The sequence below is a fragment of the Perca fluviatilis genome, chromosome 18 (assembly GCF_010015445.1).
Source record: "Perca fluviatilis chromosome 18, GENO_Pfluv_1.0, whole genome shotgun sequence".
In the NCBI taxonomy this organism is placed as follows: Eukaryota; Metazoa; Chordata; class Actinopteri; order Perciformes; family Percidae; genus Perca; species Perca fluviatilis.
In genome coordinates this window covers 10,226,816-10,247,328 of record NC_053129.1, presented here as the reverse complement: position 1 = coordinate 10,247,328, position 20,513 = coordinate 10,226,816, and the positions used below count along the sequence as shown (strand labels likewise).

General features: G+C 42.9%; 2 protein-coding genes across 2 annotated transcripts in view; one reads left to right on the top strand and one right to left on the bottom strand.

The window, feature by feature from the left end:
* cdc42bpab (CDC42 binding protein kinase alpha (DMPK-like) b) overlaps positions 1–10,380 on the bottom strand; it is a 108,482-nt gene extending 98,102 nt beyond the window's left edge. The window contains 1 exon segment of the mRNA XM_039782061.1: positions 10,203–10,380. Coding sequence (XP_039637995.1) covers positions 10,203–10,380 — 178 coding nt within the window.
* A 7,943-nt stretch (positions 10,381–18,323) lies between these two features.
* Positions 18,324–20,513, top strand: lft1 (lefty1). The gene is made up of 4 exons (XM_039782751.1): positions 18,324–18,588; positions 18,811–19,057; positions 19,190–19,429; positions 20,189–20,513. Exons 1-4 carry the CDS (start codon positions 18,324–18,326, stop codon positions 20,511–20,513), a joined length of 1,077 nt encoding a protein of 358 aa, XP_039638685.1.

The following is a 20,513-nucleotide window of genomic DNA, read 5'->3' as shown; positions in this document are numbered from 1 at the left end:
ATGCATTTTCTCGCTGTCAATTGAAATGGCTTCCCCTTACATCTTGCTCAGTGAGACCAGCGTGCATACACTCCCAGTTCAGTGAGTATGGGAAGAGGCAAAACTATGCAGGCAAGCGCCTTCGCCAGTTGGCCGTGGGACCATTTTGGCTGAATGTGTGGAGGGGGGCGAGCAGTTTTCTGAAATTCACTCTTTGACAACATAAAAAAAAAAAAATCTTGTGAGAAAACAATGTTCCTCTGTCTGGGGTGTTCATGTGTGGTGTGTGTGTGTGTGTGTGTGTGTGTGTGTGTGTGTGTGTGTGTGTGTGTGTGTGTGTGTGTGTGTGTGTGTGTGTGTGTGTGTGTGTGTGTCAGTGTCACTGGTGTAGACTTAGCTGGCAGACGGAAAGGAAGACTTGCTAATTGCTCCTCAGGGCTGAAGAGTCATTACAGAGAGAGCAGACCAACATTTTTCCTTCAGTATGTTCAGAAGGACACACTCACAAACGATTAAAAGTGTTAGAATTAGCACTAAAAGGCTCTTGGAGTTTCCCTGAAATCAAACTCATCTTGCATGTTAATGCCAGTTGCTTGATATCGCCTACAATAACTGGAGTCATTATATACGGATGACAGTGTACTAAATCTAAGTGACGCCGATTTCTAATAAGACAGCATTCAAACACAACCTGTGCTAATGCACCTTTTTCCAAGCATCCAGCTAAAATAGGTCCACCTAGAGAAGAGGGTTGCAAATATCTTTTTTTTTTTTTTTTTTTAGATCATTACAGCGATATGAACTTGCACAATAAACACATCGCGAAAGGCTGCGACATATCGCAAAAGACACTTGAGATTTTTTGAGTTGGTTGAAATTGAGTATCAGCAGAAATCTACATTTAAAAATGTAACCGTCACTCTTTTTTTTAGTGGTGCATTTTATGTTCCATTCAATGTTAAATTTGTGAAATGATTTTTTTTTTTTTTTAAATTCAACAAGCAATTTGTTTAAAGTTCTGCCTTTCTGCAGCAGAAAGGCAGAACTGAGTACACTTTAATATCTGTTTATTTATCCCAAGTAATATCGGTATATTTTCCTCATATGGTGCAGCTCTTCTAGAGAAGGTCTTATTTTGAAAGACGGCTACAGTAAAAAAAGAAATCATTATAATGAGCCAACCAGGGTTCAAAATTAGCACTGTTTACCAGCCAAATGCTGGTAAAATATACAAGTGGCTGGTAGATTTGCTTCACTCACCAGTCAAAAAACAAAACAATGGATATATATTGAGTGTCTGGTAAAATTTGAACATACACTAGCCATTTGTCTGGTGGACGAAAAAGTTAATTTGGAAAACCTGGAGCCAACGCAGCCAACCAAGTAGGCTCATTTTCATTCGGTCTGCAAACACTGGCTGAAGTGATTGACAGCTGAAACCAGCTAGCAGACTCTGCAGGGGGATGAATGAGGTAGAGAAAGAGGAGAAGAAAGAAAGAAATGGGAGGATGAGGGGAAGTGAAGGTGAAGAGAAGAAGAAAGGGAAAGGGGGGGGGAGGCCATTTGCAGTCAGATCCCGAGGGTCCCGAAAGGCTGGCTAATGACCTGCGCCCTCAGTGTGTCCTCTGGGAGACGAAGAAAAGGAAGTCAACCCTTCCCCTGCCGCTTTGTGATGACACATCACAATTAGCAGCAGGCGTTTCTCTGCCTCCAAAACTCCCAGACAGATTGACTAAGCGGTTTTAAAGGCCGTCTGTGAAATAGCCAGATGCGGGAAATGTTACGCACAATTTCACATGTGTTATTCTGATAAAAAAAAAGGTCCAGGTTATCCTTAGGATGGACTGCAGCAATGCCATCTTTGCGACCACCGATACACTAATAATTCCCTTTATTAATATACCTCGCCAGCCGTTCCATTAGAACTTTAATGTTATGAAATAAAGTCTTCAATTATTGGATTCTCGTCAAGGGGCGACTGCTCTCCGCCATACTTGGGACCGCGGCAGTATACCATGTGGAGAAAAGTTGTTAATAACCTCTCATGAAATGACATTACAATAAATGATATAACTTGTTAGTTGACACTATGTAGCAGACCAGTATGACTTCATTTAATGCAATCATTTCTGTTCTCCGAAATGGAAGTCGCCTTTGAAATTTTGGAAAAACAATGCTTGGTTTGTACTTTGACAGAGCGTCAAACTGCTGGTATCCAATGGCTGTTAGTTGTTTTAAAAGGGGCACTCCACTGATTTTACACATCAAGGTCAGGGTACTCATGTGGAGTCAGCCTAGGTCTCCTGTGGCGAGAGAGAGAAGAGACATCATGGCTTTCAAACGAGCAAAGTGGCAGTTGGTCAAGGCCACTACCCACCCTGTTTAAAAAAAAAAAAAAAAAAAAAAAAAAAAGCTACAGACACAGAAATGGCATTGTGGGACTGGCTCTAGTGGCTGCAATTCTGCACCAAGGCTGAATTTCGGGAAAGAGACTTCAGATACAGTATTAGTGGACCACTAAGGCCTATATAAAAGAGACTTCAGATACAGTATTAGGGGACCACTGAGGCCTATATAAAAGAGACTTCAGATACAGTATTAGGGGACCACTAAGGCCTATATAAAAGAGACTTCAGATACAGTATTAGGGGACCACTAAGGCCTATATAAAAGAGACTTCAGATACAGTATTAGGGGACCACTAAGGCCTATATAAAAGAGACTTCAGATACAGTATTAGGGGACCACTGAGGCCTATATAAAAAGAGACTTCAGATACAGTATTAGGGGACCACTAAGGCCTATATAAAAGAGACTTCAGATACAGTATTAGGGGACCACTAAGGCCTATATAAAAGAGACTTCAGATACAGTATTAGGGGACCACTGAGGCCTATATAAAAGAGACTTCAGATACAGTATTAGGGGACCACTAAGGCCTATATAAAAGAGACTTCAGATACAGTATTAGGGGACCACTAAGGCCTATATAAAAGAGACTTCAGATACAGTATTAGGGGACCACTAAGGCCTATATAAAAGAGACTTCAGATACAGTATTAGGGGACCACTAAGGCCTTATATAAAAGCATCCAAAAAGCAGCATGTCATAGGACCTTTAAATGACGAACTATAAACTACGATCTTCTGTAAATGAATGATATCATATTCTTTAGCTTCTTTGGCCAGGTTTGTTTGGAATGCTGCTGGGTTCATTTAAAGTAAGTGAAACGTAGAGCGCAAAAAGAGCATTACAAAGCGTCAGTGGCTGCTGGACCGCTCCCTTTGGAACACTAAACTCTGGTGAGAAGTAGCGGATGCCAGGAGAGGAGAGGATCTACATAGGCCCCTCTGCTATGTCTGATTGTTTGCGAGTCCACTCAGGACAATGGAAAAAGGCTTTGTGTGTGTGTGTGTGTGTGTGTGTGAAAGACTGACAGAAAGGACTAAAGGGCTTACGAGTGTCAAACTGACTGTATGGGAGTTGGTGTGAGAGTGAGGGGGGACCAGCTAGTGACCTTGCATCTTCCCAACAACACCAAAACGTTGGACACGAGTGAGCCTCCCGAGTACACAATGACACAATGCGATACAGCTGTCCCACTTCCTCATATGACATCATGTGCCCGGCTGGGTCCGGACACCAGCTCGCTGAGTCCTTGTGGTTCCTTCCTGTTCTCTGTGCCCGACCGTAACCACCGGACAGCCACACAGGAAAACGCCACAACTAGAGGGGTAACGAGGATGTCCTCATGGAGTCCAGCCCCATGCAGGATTTTAAAAGTCCCATAGTAATATTGACAGATTGGGGTATTACGAGATCTTCCGCGGACCTATTAATATCCGTCGGAACAGCAAATTCCTAGTGTGAGTAACTATTTCAGTTACTTCACGTCTTGGATTTATTACGATCTAAAAAAATAAATAAATAAAAAAAAAAGCACCTAGTCCTCCTGACCGTGACCAAACCATAAATTAAACTCTCCATTCTGTCTTTATTAGCCACCATACACCGTATGCCAAAAATAAAAAGCACTAGAGTACATTTCCTGCCTGCTCTACCCAAACAGGGCCAGGGTTTAACTGGGCATGATCGCTGATGTTTTGCAGCTGGAATCAGTTAACCTAGACTCTTCTAAATGTATGTTTAGTACTGCAACTGTAGTACGTGCAATGTACTTCATATGAAGCCAAGAGGTTTAAAGTGCTAGTCCTTGCATACAGCCTTGTTTGTTCTTGGTGGGGTGTTATGGCTGCCGAGCTGAATTTAAAACTATGTGACACAAGAATTCTTTTTTGGAACCGACACAACCCAAATTCTTATTAGGCGTAGTGGCAGCCCGTCTGGTCAATAACGACAATAACAGAGAGCGAATCCAGTCTGTGAACTATGAGATAGCCTAGTAAGGCAAAACCACAATAATAAGAGTGGGAGTGGAAGTGGGAGTATGTGTGTGTGTGTGTGTGTGTGTGTGTGTCCACTGTGAGGCATGCTGCCAATGAAAGCCATGCGGGGTGGAGCACACATCAGCTGCAGCTAAAACAGCTGGCCACTGCGTGCTAACATTGAGTCTAGATTGAGAAAAGGTCAAGCGCCCCCCACCCCTGGTTTGCAAACTGTGGGCTGGCGCATGGCTGCCCGTTTTCATTCAGCTACCCAGCAATCCATTTCCCAAAACATGGAAGTAGTGTATGACTAAAAAAAAAAAGCAGGAAATAACGGGACAAGTAGGAAAACAGGATATCTACGACAAATGAACGCAAGCGTTGTGTCCACAGAAACATAAATACCGGTTATGGAAACTGAAGACATCCGCAAAGTACACACAGCCCTTAAACCAATTAGTTCAAAGATAAACTGTTAAATACCGAGTTTGTAATCAGACCAAAAAGACATCAACTTCATTGCTGGTTCTGACATACTGAAAACACTAAAAAAATCCCCCACATGAGCCGTGGATCAAGGTGGAACGAAAGAATCCTACGCATACAATTATTATTCCGTTCACGACTGAGGGTTGCTTGTCCTATGGAGGTAGATTCTTTGAGGAGTGACGCTAAACCTTCGCGTTAAACTCTACAAAGCCTCCTTTCATATTTGAAGTAAATACCAACACAGGAGCACTGGAATTCATTTCATTTCAAAACACTAGATGTATGACGAATAAGGACGATGTTGACGCTAATCGGCTGACTTACACTGAATTCCACGAGCCAAGTCAGGTAAGAGAATGAATGCAAGTGCAGGCCTGAGCTAGAGAAACTGGTAGACACTGTAACCACCGTGGTATAGCCTACTGTATGTAAGGAGTCAGGATACAGCGTACTTTCCCCCCCCCGTGTTCATTCCTGCTATGGCTGCAGGTCATGTAGGGGGCTTTATTTCAGCTGAAATGAGGTCACCAAACAAGAGGGAAAGCAAACCCAGTACAAATGTTTGTCTTCTTCTCCGGCTCATGAACATTCTCGTGAAGAACGCTGAACCTTGGTCACGGCTGTGCCACAGTAGAGAGAAAAAAAAAAGGGTACACAACCAGGCCCGGTATAGTAAGCTATGTACTTCTTTGCTGTCAGAGCACACGGTCGCTGCAGAGGCAGCCTCTGAGCGGCTGACAATGGCAGATTGCTCACAAGTTGAAGAGGTCTTGGATTTCATGGGGGCCCATCTTGAACCATTTTTCTGTGTGTAAGATTAAACTGTTTTGGGTAAGCGTTAAGGCTATCCGTCTGAGCCAATCCGTTCCTCAGGCGCTACAGTCAATCATGTGCACTCTCTGGCTCTGTTGGTAAGTATAAATGGGGGGCTGGAATGGCATTTAAATGACTTCTTCAGCTAACAATTTAGCTAGCGATAGTCCAAACACTACAAAAAGTGTCGCATGTGTGTAACAAATGTTCCCTTTTCCTTGACCCAGGTAAAACAAGACATGACTTTGACCTCGGTTATAACTAGGGTTGGGGGTACCGAAACCCGGGGGCTATTATGGAAACGGTGCGTAAACAGTCGGTATCTACCGGAACACATAGCAATGCGGTTTTCGGTGCCTCAGTAAATGCCTGCGCTGCCCTCTGATGCTCTGAAACGGATGTTACGGGCAACATAAGCGTCGCTGCACGTGACGCTAGGTAACGCTACGCTTAACAGCAGGTAACGTTGACGTTAGCCTACCGTTAGCTAGCAGCTGGAGTAAACACTGGTTAAATTGCTGACAGCTACGCGGTGTAAGTGTATTTCACTGTAGAGGATTCCAACACCGGGACGTCCTGTCGCTACCCAATGCGAGTCGAGTGCAGATGTGAGTTGCGCATACTCCGATTTAAATGGTTTACGGCATAACGCCGAGGGATACGGAATCCGGCAAACGTTTTAGCTATCTAGGATTGTTTGATTGCTAACGTTAGCTCAAAACGCCATTCAAGTGACAGCCTTTGTTGTGTTTGATTGCCAACTTATAGCCAGCAGTCAACGAACTTCGTTATGTTGGTCCACTTTTATTGTATTAACATCACAGAAGTCTCTCGTTAGCAGGTTCTTGTAGGCTACTTCAGCCTCTAGTCTACAACTGACATCAGGGATCATGCCATGAAAATGTGATGCCTTACGCTAAATAATAAATTATTGCTATGTAATGTACTTATCTCATTATTCTGTGGCTAACAGCAAAAACAGATCTGCACGAAATCTGGTCCAGCCTACCTGTGTGGGGGCTGGTGAGGAGGGGGGAGCGTCATTGTCGCAAAGTGACGCATGCGCAACTCACATCTGTACTCAACTCACATCGGGCAGTGACACATCCAACAGTCTGCAGCAGCCGTTGTCGGAAAAACAACACAGAGGGCGCGTTCACTTGAAACTGGTAGCCTAAGCGGTGCATTCAAAGTTATTGTAAAATACCCTTTTGCAATCTGGTAGTTGTTTTTGTCGTTTAACAGCAATTCACTGGTGAAGTAAGTTATTGTTATAAGTTATTTTTATTACATTATTAATAGATAACTGAATGTTGACCCATAAGGCTTTAGCTGTTGCGTTGTTGCAGGAAACCTGTCAGCTGTTACACCCACTCCTGGGGAGTTCAGGGCATGGGTTTCATTTATTACCCTCATAGTGTTTAAAAAAAAAAAAAAAACGTTCTTGTGGCAGCGATAGAGGCGGTGATATTCCCTGTTTACTGTCCGGGACTCTCATACCGCATCATAACAGACTGACGAGTCTGATCGACTGGCCGCCACAGCATCACATCAGGTTGAGTATCCCCAAAAGTTGAATCTGTCTCAATTTTATTACAGTACTGAAGGAAAAACTAAACAAAAAAACGATTATTCGAATACTGAAATTGAAAAATCAAATACCTAGCCAACAAACAAATAATCGAATATTCGGATCCAGCCCCAATATCTAGTTGGCTTGGGCTATTTTGAGTATATTTTAAATCATCCTATCGCTGATTGCCAGCCTGACAGGCTACATTGAACACAATTCCAGAAGGTACAATGATCATATGTAGGACGCGTGAAATGGGAAACCCCAAAAGAAGCTACTAAAAGCTTATTGGGGGCCCAATAACATTAAACATACAACATAAGAGTATACGGACACTCAAAAACTAATTCACAATAGACAACACAGACAAAGACCACAAAATACAGACGCTAAAAAAAAGCACATGCATGCCTTATCCCAAAATGCTGGACTTTGACACTGCGTCACAATGAATCACTTAATGCAATTGTTCGGCAGTATTGGGAGTTAGAATAGAAGATTAATACCACTCCCATATCTGGCTCGTTAATATGACTACAGCCAGCGACCAGTTACCTTAGCTTAGCTTAGCATAAAGACTGGGAACAGGGGGGAAATCAACCGGGATCAAATCATTTTGTTTCGGTAGCCTAATTTCAGCTTCCTTGACTTCTGGGTACAAACTTTGCAACTCAATTAAATGAATTGATATCAATTGTTAGCCTGGGAAAACCCTGACGAATTTCCGGCAAATTTGAGATGGCCAAGAGCCCATTCAAGCCCATTTCCAATTTCTCCAAATCGAGGCACCAATCACAACCGTTGAGGCGGGCTTTACACGATGACGATAGCGCAGCGACGGCGAGCAGCTTTTTGTTTACATTCAACATGACAGCCACCGAAGCACAGCGACCCGTTGATGCCGCTGTCGCTGCTACGTCACCCGGCTCGTTGAAGGACTATCCAATTGCGCCCAGAGGCATTTGAGCGGCGTCCGTTGGGGAACGCCCCTTTGGCAATGGGCTGTGAATGAACGTTCCCCAGACCCACTCTCAGTTACAAATGAGAAGGGTCTGGTGTCAACCAGGCTAATTAATTGTGGATTCTCATCCAAATCCCTCTGGAGTGGAACACAAATAACAAGCAAGCAACAAGATGAGACCTACGATAGGACTGGGACAGCTCGGACACATCTGCATGTTGTGTCTGGCCAAGCTCGGGACACAGAGTTTCTAGTGTCAACTCATGGGAAATGTCAGGGTGAAGTCACCACTTGGCACCCAAGCCAAGGACATCTCTCCTTTAAAGCCAGGGCACACTGGCCAGCTGGATGCAGCAGATCCGCTGGGGACTAATAACTGGGTGTGTGGTGGTGGTGGTGGTGGTGGGGAACAGGATGCTCTAAAGGAAACAATACGTTTAGGTAACACAGTTGGGTAGGCTTTTAGACAGGCAGGAACGTACATCTTCATAAAAATCACCAAACCCAGCCACTTCTAGTATTTTACCAGCCAGCATCGCTCCATTTGTAGCACAGAATAGGTTGCCCAGATGGTGGCTGGTGGTGGTGGGGTAAACCAACTTAGCAGCCACAGCCAAACTTTACCACCATTTGACTGATTAAACTGCCATCCTGTCCTGTCTGACATTGCCGGTCTATAACGGGCCAAACTGCTGACTCCCTGTTTAACATTGTAGTTTAAACGGTTTCAGGAATAAAGAATAAAAAAGAAAAAAGGATGCCAGCAAAGATGCCAAACTGCACCTTCTTTCCATTTTCTGTGCATCTCTTGTTGCCTTCTGTAGCACTCATTTGTCTCCATCCAGGGCAATGATTTTGCTCCTGGACTACCTCACACTGGTGCAGCCCTTCTTTCAGGGCTTTAAAAAGACAAGCAGGCCAGCCAGGCATGCTCCAGCAGCTAGCTGGGCCTCTGCGCCAGATAAAAAAGGTGAGTTGTTCACATTCCTGCTTCATGCACAAACCAAACCCCTATGTCACACATATACACACACACAAACACAGTCCTTCTGCACAAATGATTGAGAGGGGTGTGTGTGTGTGTGTGTGTGTGTGTGTGTGGTCCTCCTTTTCCAACCATTGCTTTAACCAGGGGAGTGGGAAAGTTACAAAAACACCTCAGCCTAAAACTACTTTCCTGATTCTAAACTAATCAAATCCTGGGTACAAACATTTAGGGTATGCAAGCGTGATCTCTATGCTGCGACAGCAACAAGAGACCACTCTATATTCCATCACAACAATGTCTTATCTGATAAAAAAAAAAAAAAAAAAGACAGTCAGGTAAGTTATTAACGAACGTTCACCTACATGCCCATAAAAAGGAAAAGAAAAAAAAAAAGGCATGCAAACTAGTTGTGATGAACCAAAGTGTGCTGGTGCAATGACAGAAAAAGGTGTCTTACTTATGTAAGAGTGCATTTCCATAAGAATAAATGGTAGGCTGGAGGATAGGACATCTTTATGAGATCTTTCCTGGATTCATATCAACTCTTGAGTGGGCCTGTTTAAGATCTCCCTCAGTACAGTTCATGTCCTTCTGTGTATTTGGTGACTCCTCATCGTCAACTTGGTATCACCTTTTTTTTTTTTATTTAGAACATATTTGTTTTGGGTAATAAGGCATGCCTTCTGTTTTATAGTGTGTTCTTGTAACTGCAACATGCTGTCAAGTGTAATGGTTTTACAATACAACATTTATTTTAACTTATTTACACAAGAATAAAGTGGCCTTGCTTTTAGTGTTATAGGGAGGGTTCGAGTGAGAAGGGAGCAGGCCAACTGAGCCCCACTACTACTATAAAAGGAATGTGATGGGGAAGGGAGGGCCACTGCACCATCAACATTATTAGCCTATCATCTTACCAAAAAGACAGGGAGGCTGAATGCACGGGCCAAACAAGAGGAAATAATAATAAATAAATGTAAAAAATAAAAAAATAAAAAAATAGGCTAGCTTACCCCAGTCCAAAAACTCCAGGATGTTTTTCTCTCTTCTGAGTGGGGAGTTGTTGCACTCATCGTAAAGGCAGACCAGGATATCCAGCAGCGTTTCCACACTCAGGCACTGGCCATTGGACCGAGCTGGCCCGTCCAGGATCAGGTTCTCCAGCTTCTTCAAACGCACCTCGCCCGACATGGTTACGTTATTCCGGCTTGTTGACTTTTGAAGGAATGATGATGGAGGACAAGGGGAGCGAAATGGGCAAACACCTCCTCGGCCTTATAGTTAGCACAGAAGGGGCCTGTAAAAGAAGTTCTCTCACCTTGAATAGGTCTCGAAAATAATAATAATAAAAAAACTTTGAGTTGAGGCCAAGCCGGGGCTAATTCCGCGTTAAAACCGGCCAGTTCATGATCTCCCTCTCGAGATCCAGTATCTAAGAAGTGTAGCACTTCAGCATTTTATAACCCCTATCCCCACAGGACATATACGAAAAGAAGTAGTCACAATTACAGACCCTGTTTGGCCCGGGGCCGGCTGATTTTGATGAAATCCCAACGTAAGCTGAGCAGTTTTTTTCTGGTCTTCTCTGCGTGAGAAATGGAACAAAAATCGAGTCGACGTGGTTCAACAGAAACCCCTGAGTTGTTGTGGCAGATATTTGGGATTCTCCATTCTTGCAGCAACCCAAAAATGCAAGGCAGATCTGCAATGCTACAAAGCCCCAGCGCCCCTCCTCTACTCCAGGAATGGAAGGGCGACACAGGCTTAGTTAGCAGCCTGCTACGTTAGCTATTCAGCTAGCCAGCGAGCTACCGTTAATGTTACTTTTCTTCGTTCCTAAATGCCATCGTTGCCCCTTTTTTTCCCCCCAGGAGTTGACATATAACGTGCACGGTGTTAACAGAGCTTAACTGAATTATGCCCCTTTCGACAGTATGTTTTTTTCCATCCAATTGGAAAATATTCCCTTGTTTTCACAACTCAGCGCTGGCAGATACGTTCTTTAAATCCCATTCTTCGTCCAGCCACCAAATACCTCTTTAGTTTCTTCACAGTTCAAAACGACGGTTAGTTGGAGAGTTCCAGCAGTAACGTTAAGTTAGCCGTCAAAATGCGGGTCCTTTTTTGAAGGTTACAGAGGAGCTCGCTTCACGTCAAGCGCAAAGCTGTAGTCTAGTCTTTATTATTCCAAATACGGGACACAGCCTAAATTTCCCCCCCCTGTCCTTTACTTTGCCTTGCCTGCCTCCCCCGCCGGTCGGTCGCTTCTTGGCGTCTTTGCACAGTCAAGCTACCAGCAAGCCTGCTGCCAGAGACTTTACACAGGAAAGATAACCGCGTAGACAGCGCTATCCATAACGTCGCACTGGATCATGGGAAGTAGCTAGGGCTCGGTTGGTAAAACATGAATGAGTTACAAATGGACGCTCGCGACGCTGCTTGTAGGCTACACATTAAAAACACAACGTATGAGCCCCTCTCAAAATACGTGCCCTCTTTCTTACCACGCGAAGAATGTCTTAGCTGCAATAGGCTATACGTTTCGAGACCGTCTTTCGTCTAATTTTTTACGAAAGATTTAGAAATGTTCCAACTTTCGCGCATGCGTAGAGCGCTGGATCCAGAAAGCGGCCATCTTTGCCGTGCCACTGCCTGGATCTGTCCGTTGATCCTTGACAGCCAGCAGCATATCTTCCAGTGTTATAGCATCCCTGGTTTGCTGCTGCAGGACAAAATCCCAGATCATCATCATGGCGCCCGTCACAGCATCTGCTGTGCGAAAGAGGTGGTGGGGTGGGTGGAGGGGGGGGGGGCTGTCAATATTGTGAATGGAAACTGCGGGATGTCTGTCAGTCTGCTGGTGACGTGGTGCGGAGAGGATTAATTTCCTTCAGACTGGAATAAAAATTAGCCTACTGCTGTCCCTTTAACTAGATAGAAAACACGAGATATAGGCCTACCTATGCAATGGTGTGGTCTGCGTCAATATAACCTGAGACCTGATAACCTGTGAGTGTTATTTGTTGTTGTGGATATACCTACATGCACTTAATAAATGACATGGTAACTCTGACAACTAGGCCTTTGTATAGACTCTGACTGTGGCATATGTTCCCAAAAATGTCATTGGTGTTTGAAAATTATGAATTATTATTGCAGTTCTTATACCTTGACTGCCCCTTCCCATCTATCAAGAGGGTGTCAAGTTTGTCCTGGATTTTCTGCCCCTTGGACTGTTGCCGCTGGGCGAGAGAAGCTTAATGCTGAGAGCAAACTCGAGAGATAGACAGGCCTCTAGGTCAGAGTTAACCTTTCTGCTGTATTCCTACAGGTTGTCACACTTTACATATGCACAGATCCCTAAATGAGAATTAAGCACATATCAATACAGTAGGTAAATCCCAAAGACAGTTAGCAATTATTCAAACTATCTGCAAGTGGTAACCCATTTGCACTTCTTTGTCTGTTCGGAGTGGCCACCATGCTCACATTACCAGCTGACATTATATTGTATAAAACCAATAATGGTCATGTCTTAAATGTCATCACATGAATCGTAAATGAAAGAAGTGAGTAAAGAGTGATATTTTACAATATCGCCCAGCTCTAGTAGTATGTTACTCTGAACTATCATTGCCCATCAAAGTGCATCTACTGATTAACGGCCTGCAAAGCAACTGAACCCTAGGGGCAAGGGAGGCAGACATAGAAGCCAAAGACCAACATTAAAATAAAAACACTTCTATATTTCAGAAACTATTTAAATGGATTCTTGCTGCGAGCCTCTGCAGTGCCGGGGAGAAGAAAGGCACAAAGAGGCACTGTGATGACATGACACACAGAACACACAGAACAACTAAGCAAGCGAGATGTGTCCAATGGAATAGAATCGGTGTGGTGACCAAGTGTAATGTGAAGCATACTGCTTTGGCAAGACTGTTCATCAGAAACAGCCAAACCACACTTTATATATTTTAATTTACAATGTGTAACCACCCTGAGATGGTTGTTGGAAAAATAGTTTGCATAGGCAACAGAAAACATCTTTGCTCTCTCCTGTTCTTTCACAACATTTATGCTTCTGTCCCGTGTGTGTGTGTGTGTGTGTGTGTGTGTGTGTGTGTCGCAGTGCAGAACCAGGTCATCTCATCAAAGGGAAAATCCACATACATGATATCTATTTTATTGTGTTTTTTATTTACTTCAGTTTTAATATGAATGTGAATAAGTTGTTTTTTTCTTATTATTATATTACTATTTGGTTATTTTGGTTATATTTGATGTTTTTTTTTATCTCTGTACCACATTTGGGACTGATGCTCTTTTGATTCAGTTCTCATAGTGCACCTCTTGAATGGTTGTGGTTTAAATAATTCACTTTATTTAATTAATGTAATATTACATATTCAAATAAATAAAATGAATGTATGGTTTGGAGTCAGTTTTCAGGAGACAACACTGTTGATGATAGCATGGCAGTAAATAATGGAGCACACACTGAACAGCAGCAATGGGGATTTTTACTGGGATACAATAACCTATTTGGACTTACAACAGAAAGCCAGACATTTAAAAAAAAAAAAAAAAAAAAGAAAAAACATTAGCCTGTACCATCTCCAATAAAAAAAGAGAATGCAGAGAAGATGTTTAAGAGGTGAAGAAATGCGTTACAGAAAAAAATGAAAAGGGGAATAAAACCAATTTGAATAGAAAAAAATAAAATAGATAATAATAATAAAAAAATACAAGTAGACAAAAATCATAGATACAGTTATAGTGGAATTGGTGCAGTATGAAGTTGCCCTAAATTCAATAAAAGAAAATTAAAAGTGCAGTGGAGAAATGATGTGAACTCATGGCATCAGTATTGAGTTTCCTGCTTGGGAAGACATCCATCTGTATATATATATATATATATATATATATATATATATATATATATATATATATATATATAGAAAAATATAAAAAAAATGTATATATAATTGTTTACATAGTATTTTTTAAATTATTTAAATATTTTAAATATATTTTTGTTTAAAATATATATATATTTAAAAAAAAATTATATATATATTTATATTTTTTTATTTTATTTTTTTTATTGTGTCTTCACTGTCCCAAATGACGCAATGTAAATACTGTTTTTAGGGTGCATGTTCCCTTTAAAGCCGCTTATAGCTGCTTATAGTGTCATTGGAGCGCCCTCTGCTGTACAAACAGCCTCCATGCCCATAGGTAGTAAACTGGGCTACTACCTATGGGCGTTACTAGGGTACTGCAGCTGTCTTGTATTTATTAGAAATGTTAGAGGTTTTTTTGTGTCGTGTTTTTGGTTAGGTTTTAGTCATTTCCCGTGTATATGTCCATTCATTTCTACTATTGACAATCTGTAGAATACTTATTTCGTGAATTTGCGGCCATATAAAAAAAATCATCCACCAGACCAGAGCCTATAGTATGACACTGTCTGTATCAGGTTCATTATTAGTATCCTGACCTGCACACTGAAAGTCTCCCCTATGTCGCTTAATTAAAAGTTAATGAAAATATTTATTGTTAGTCCTATCTAATCATGTCTGATCCTATTGGGTTAAGTCTGCGCTGGGATTAAACCCTCCGTCTCCGCGCTGATTGGCCGTCATTAGCCGTGTGCGAAATGCAATTAGACTGCGACTGTACTTTGTCTAGATGTGGATGTGGCCATTGACCAATACTTGTGTTGTCCTTGCACAGGTCTAGCGCTTTGCTCTCTTGAGAGACTGCTCAATGATTATTGGCAGCCAGCTGCATGGATGGATCCAGACCCTTTTTGGGAGTGTGTAGAGCGGGCCGCAGCGGAAGGCTTGTATGGGGCCATTAAGGTGCAAACTAGCGCCGGTTCATGTCCCCAAATATTTGATATTGGGATAAAGCAACGCGCAATAGTAGATCAGGAAGTAGGTGAGAAATGCAACCCAATGTGAATAATGAGGAATTTGCCCTAACCACCAACACAAGTTCAATATTGACTTTTTGGGAGCAGCTCCGCCTTGTTACCAGGGAGACTCCGCCATGAGATGCTGATATGTATTAATGTGTAAAAGTCAAACTGGAAACAAATTCCAACAAGGCATCGCCTGGAAGGGCTCTCTGTAAAACTGGGGCCTGCTACAAACAGCAGTTTATGTTGCAAGCAAAGGGCATTTCATGTTTCACAAATGGAAGGGAATTACCTATAATTTGGACTGCTTTTGAATGCTAATGCCTGGATGTTAATTAACACCTGTGTTGTTGATTGTGGGAGCTTGTTGGCCTTTGATTGAAAAGAAATGGCACCTAGGAGCATCAGATGCAGCTTTGAACTAGGCAACTAGTCTTTGATTGGCATGGGAAGGAAGAAAGACTGAGAAATATCACACAAAGGACATCTTAATTTCCCGAATTAGGGGTTGTAATGTGAGGGAGAGAGAGGACACCATCGGTCTATGCACGTTAGGCAATGGGGAGCAGAAACTAAAAGACTTGGCCTTTGGCTGGACTGGACAATGGATGTGCTCTGAATTTACATGTCTGCCCTGACGGTTCTGACATCAGGCCTGATCTGATAGACCAGTGTGGACCTCACCCGTGGGCTTACTGTTCAAATCCAGGGTTCTACTTCCATATAATCCAATAAAAAAAATAAAAAAATAAAAAATAATAAATGTTTTTATTTGTCAGTGCTTGAAAAGCACCGATTCTGTCTTTTACAGACACCACTTAACTGTGTGCAATTGTGGCATTATTTACTGATGGATGTGTGCTGTACTGTGCAGTATGTAGTCTTATTCTTTTTTTTTTTAGGCTTTCTGACATCTGGCCAGGGATAGCGGATGAAGATAAGCCTTGTAGGCTAATTCATTTACAGAGTTTTCTTAATTAATAATAATGAAAATAGCTACTATCATGTGCTGTGTGAGACAAATGAGTGTACTACATTATGCACAACTGCAAATGACCAATGCCAACTTCATTCGTTCATTCAATTAGACAAAAAGTTGTAGACCTTGCATACAAAGGAGACAGAATCGTGCCATGTATTTGCAAAGAACTGCAATTAATTAGGTGCAACGGCACCAATGATCTAGTTGTAACTCTGTAATAATATTAGCAGTCTTAATCTCCATTTGCACACATGCAATCGGATATTTAGTTTCACCTTTTTTATTTACCATTTGTTTCACATAGTTTGCAACAGTTCAGTACTGCATCCTGTGATTGGACCACGCCTGGATTGTGTCACGCTGTATCACGTCTACTGCACTAATTCATAATTTGTCCTGTTTTGTAAAGCTGCAGGCACTATATAGCTGGAGTGAGCGGGTCTGGCAGTCATCTGTCATTTGCTCTTCCTGTGTGCCCCTTCAGTCTGTCTGACATCTCTAAGCAAACACAGCCCAATACACAAGCGCAGAGCACGGCCTTCTGGGCAGCCAGCGAGAGCACCCCTCTTCTAATGTTTGTGTGACAAAAAAGGCAAGGCAAATCCTCGCAATGGAATCAGATAATCACCAACCTGTGAAGAGCCTGCCCCAATCCACATCCAAACCGCCCCCCCCCACCACCCCCACTACCCCCTGGCCCCTGGATTAACTGTCTGTTTGGCTAATAATTTTAATCTGCTGGAGAGGGCCGAGAATGGGTGACAGCGCTCGGAATAAACATTTAATCCTCTAGTCCCCCTGACCCCCCTTCCTCTCTCCAAGCTCTGCACTACTTCCTCCTCGACCCCTTGTCATACACTTGGGTCCAAATGAACAGACTGCTGTTTGGTTTTTTTTTCAGTCCTGATCTTAGTCCACCTTTTGCTGGACAAAATTGCTTTTCCAAGCAGCCACCCCAGACAGAAATAAGCCCACCGTGTGACAGACTGTTGCCAGACTGCCCCGGCCTGACATCGCCCGGTGGAATGTACACGTCCGAGTGTGGGGTGTGTGTGTGTGTGTGTGTGTGTGTGTCTGTGTGTGTGTGTGTGTAGACAAGGGAGCTACTGAAGAGAGGGCACTTCAGGTTCACAGGGTCAAGAGATGTCTGTCTGGGATGACCTGTGTAGCAGCAGAGAACGCATATCGGAGAGGACCGAGTGGGACAGACATTTTAACTCCTGAGATATAATTGAATGTCAAAGACATACTACTACGTGAAATAAACACCAGCTACAGTATAACTGCTCATAAGTTACAGCAGTAAAAAAAAAAAAAAAAAAAACACTATTCGGATGTGTTTGAATTTATTGTTGGACACAAAAACCATAAAGAGACAACTCCCACTGATTCCTTAGACAGATGTGGGTTGCTGACTGTAATGCTCATACTACACATAGTTCTATTTTGTGTGTACATTCAATAATATATATATATATATATATATATATATATATATATATATATATACAACTACATTGCACTGTGCAATCCTGTATTGTAAAATGACAATAACAACAATATATATTAAATATATATGTATATATAAATATGTATATGTATATATATATATATATATATATATATATATATATATATATATATATATATGTATATATATATAAATATATTACTGCCATATAAATCCAACTATTTAGTGTTCTTCTTTTAAATCCCCTGTTTAGTGTTCTTTTAAATCCCCTGAAGGAACATTTGAACTTTGTGATACATTTGGCTTGAAGTGAAGTATGTAAATGCATAAAGTGCACAAAAAAATTGTGATTTGATTGGCTGATTTTTCACCAATCGACGACTTTATTTATTTACACCATGAAGAGCAGATTTTAGATCCTCATTCTGACATCAAATGCCACATTTACTGTATATACAGGGCACCGACATCAGGCATAGTTTTTAGTGGAACCAATGGCGAAATTACACCTCCACAATACGAATGGCACTCGAGTCTAATTGTTGCTGTTTGAAGTATGGCCACTTAGATATCCTGTTTAGGACGGGGCTGTATTGTCGCACCTTTGTTCTGATAAGGGTCCCTGCCCCCATTGACAAAGTGCGAACGACTGGGAGGGCCGCAACAATATAAGGGGCCAGAGGAGTGTCAGAGGGACACTGTCTATCTCTGGGTGACTTGTGCTACTGTGCTGCTGTTTACTTTTTTTTTCTCCACTCATGGATTTCCTGCGCGCTTGTGTCCTTTGCACCGCTCTCTTCGGTCTCGCCGAGGCTTTTACGCACCAGGATATGAAGGACGCGCTGCTGCAGAAACTTGGCTTGGATGAAGTTCCTAAGATCCATAAAAGGGATTTGGAGAATCTGGTTATCCCGGCGCATATCAGAAATAAGTACATGTCCATGTTGAAGATGCACCACAGCAGGAGACGCAGATCTCTGCCCAGCCTGGCCGGCATCCTGAGGGGAATCCCTGGCAATGCAGGTAAGGACATTCCACTGCTTCTTTAAAAAAAATATATACATAACATGTAATTTGTAGGATTTCATATGACAATAGCTTTGAAACGGATACCAGTTAGAGTAAACAGTTATTCCCGTGCGTAATTGTGACACTTGACGCGCAAAGGAGATTTTACGCAGCAAATTTTCTTTACAAAAAAAAAAAAAGAATGGCCTTTAACTCTTACATTGCTTTGCGCTTTAGATATTTCCGGGGAGTATGTGTATTCTGACGCCACTCGGCATCGCATGGTGTTCGACATGGAGGCCAGGGTTCCGGAAAACAGCGAGGTGACCATGGCGGAGCTGAAGCTCTACCAGCGGGCTTCCTATCACAAGCGCTTCGCGGTGGAGAGGAAGAGCCACCGGCCCGTCAACAACGCCCGGGTCAGCATCTACTGGGTGGAGGTGCTGCCCAACGGATCCAACCGCACATCACTGGTAGACTCACGGTACGGGAAATCAATAGGCGACACCACCACTGTCTCAGTGGGTTAACTCAATAATAATTCAATTGCATTCTGTTAATCTCCTTTTAATTAATCGCCCTTATCTCTCTCTCTCTCTCTCTCGCGTGTTCACAGGTTGATCCCCATTCACGAGACCGGCTGGAAGAGCTTTGATGTGACCCAGGCGGTGCACTATTGGTCCAAGAGCGAGCAGAAGACACCTATGCACCTGGAGGTGTGGATAGAGGGCGACAGACCTGGCAGCTACGCGGCCGAGATGGCCAAGGGTGTCCGCTTTACCACCCAGGAGCAGACGGACAACACCTTGGGGAAGCCCGAGCTCATCCTCTACACACTCAACCTCGAAGAATACGGGTAAGGGCGCGAGCTTTTGATATACAGGATATTGTATCAGTGTGACAATTAGCCCATATCCTCCATATCTTTTTTTTTTTTTTACCTGTCGCCATCCGCACTCCTTAGGAGATTTGTAATAGAGTAGTGTGGCCCCAGAGGCGTCAGTTTACTCCTTCTCATGGTTCAGAGAAATGTAGCAGTAATTCACTGCTGGCTGGCGTTATAAACACCAACAAGAGTCCAAAAAGTACATGTGATTAATTCAGGTGTTTTTCTACACTATTTTGTGTTTTGTAGTGCTGATCACGGGCCTATCTTTGGGTTCCTTATTGGGGCAAAAAATGACATTTTGAGCACATCAAACGCTTCATTTGCTGCGTTCTGGTGATTTTTTTGCTGCAACAATTTGTGCCGTTTTTGCATCAAGTTATGGTGCAAATGTCTTTATTTATGTTAATGAAAATAATTATTATTAGATTTTTTTGGAGGAGGGAATCAGTTTTGATTATATGGGGGACTCTAACCCCCCCACCCCCCCCTGTAATTTACGCCTGTGGTGCTGATCCTATGTGATTAAGACACTGCTTTTAAATAGATTTTAATTAAGCCTTTTTATGCAGATTCACCCACAAAAAAAGAAAGAAAAGAAAATCATTAATGGATGACTGTGGCAAGCAGGGGCGTAGCTAAGAGATTCCAGGCCATGGTTGGGAAAAGAAAATGCTTGGGACTTGGGAACCGTAGTCTAACTTCTTTTTTTAACCTTTATTCCCTCAGTTCTCGCGGCGACTGCAATCTCAACCAGAACAAAGACGCCTGCTGCAGGGAAGAGTACTTCATCAACTTCCGCGCTCTCACCTGGACGCAGTACTGGATCATCGAGCCGGCAGGGTACCAGGCGTTCAGGTGCACCGGCGGCTGCAAGCAGCCCAAGCGCAACCACGGCTACGGGGAGCGGCGGTGCACGGTGTCGGAGAGCGCCCCGTTACCCATCATGTACCTGGTGAAGAAGGGGGACTATACTGAGATAGAAGTGGCCGAATTCCCCAATATGATTGTGGAGAGGTGTGCCTGCACCATGGACAACGTCTCCATAGTATGA

Excerpts from the sequence above, each read along its gene's own strand:
- lft1 (XM_039782751.1), top strand. The coding sequence starts at position 18,324 with ATGGATTTCCTGCGCGCTTGTGTCCTTTGCACCGCTCTCTTCGGTCTC. Across the intron at positions 18,589-18,810 it reads GGGAATCCCTGGCAATGCAG|ATATTTCCGGGGAGTATGTG; the intron begins GTAAGGACATTC and ends TTTGCGCTTTAG. Across the intron at positions 19,430-20,188 it reads CTCAACCTCGAAGAATACGG|TTCTCGCGGCGACTGCAATC; the intron begins GTAAGGGCGCGA and ends TTATTCCCTCAG.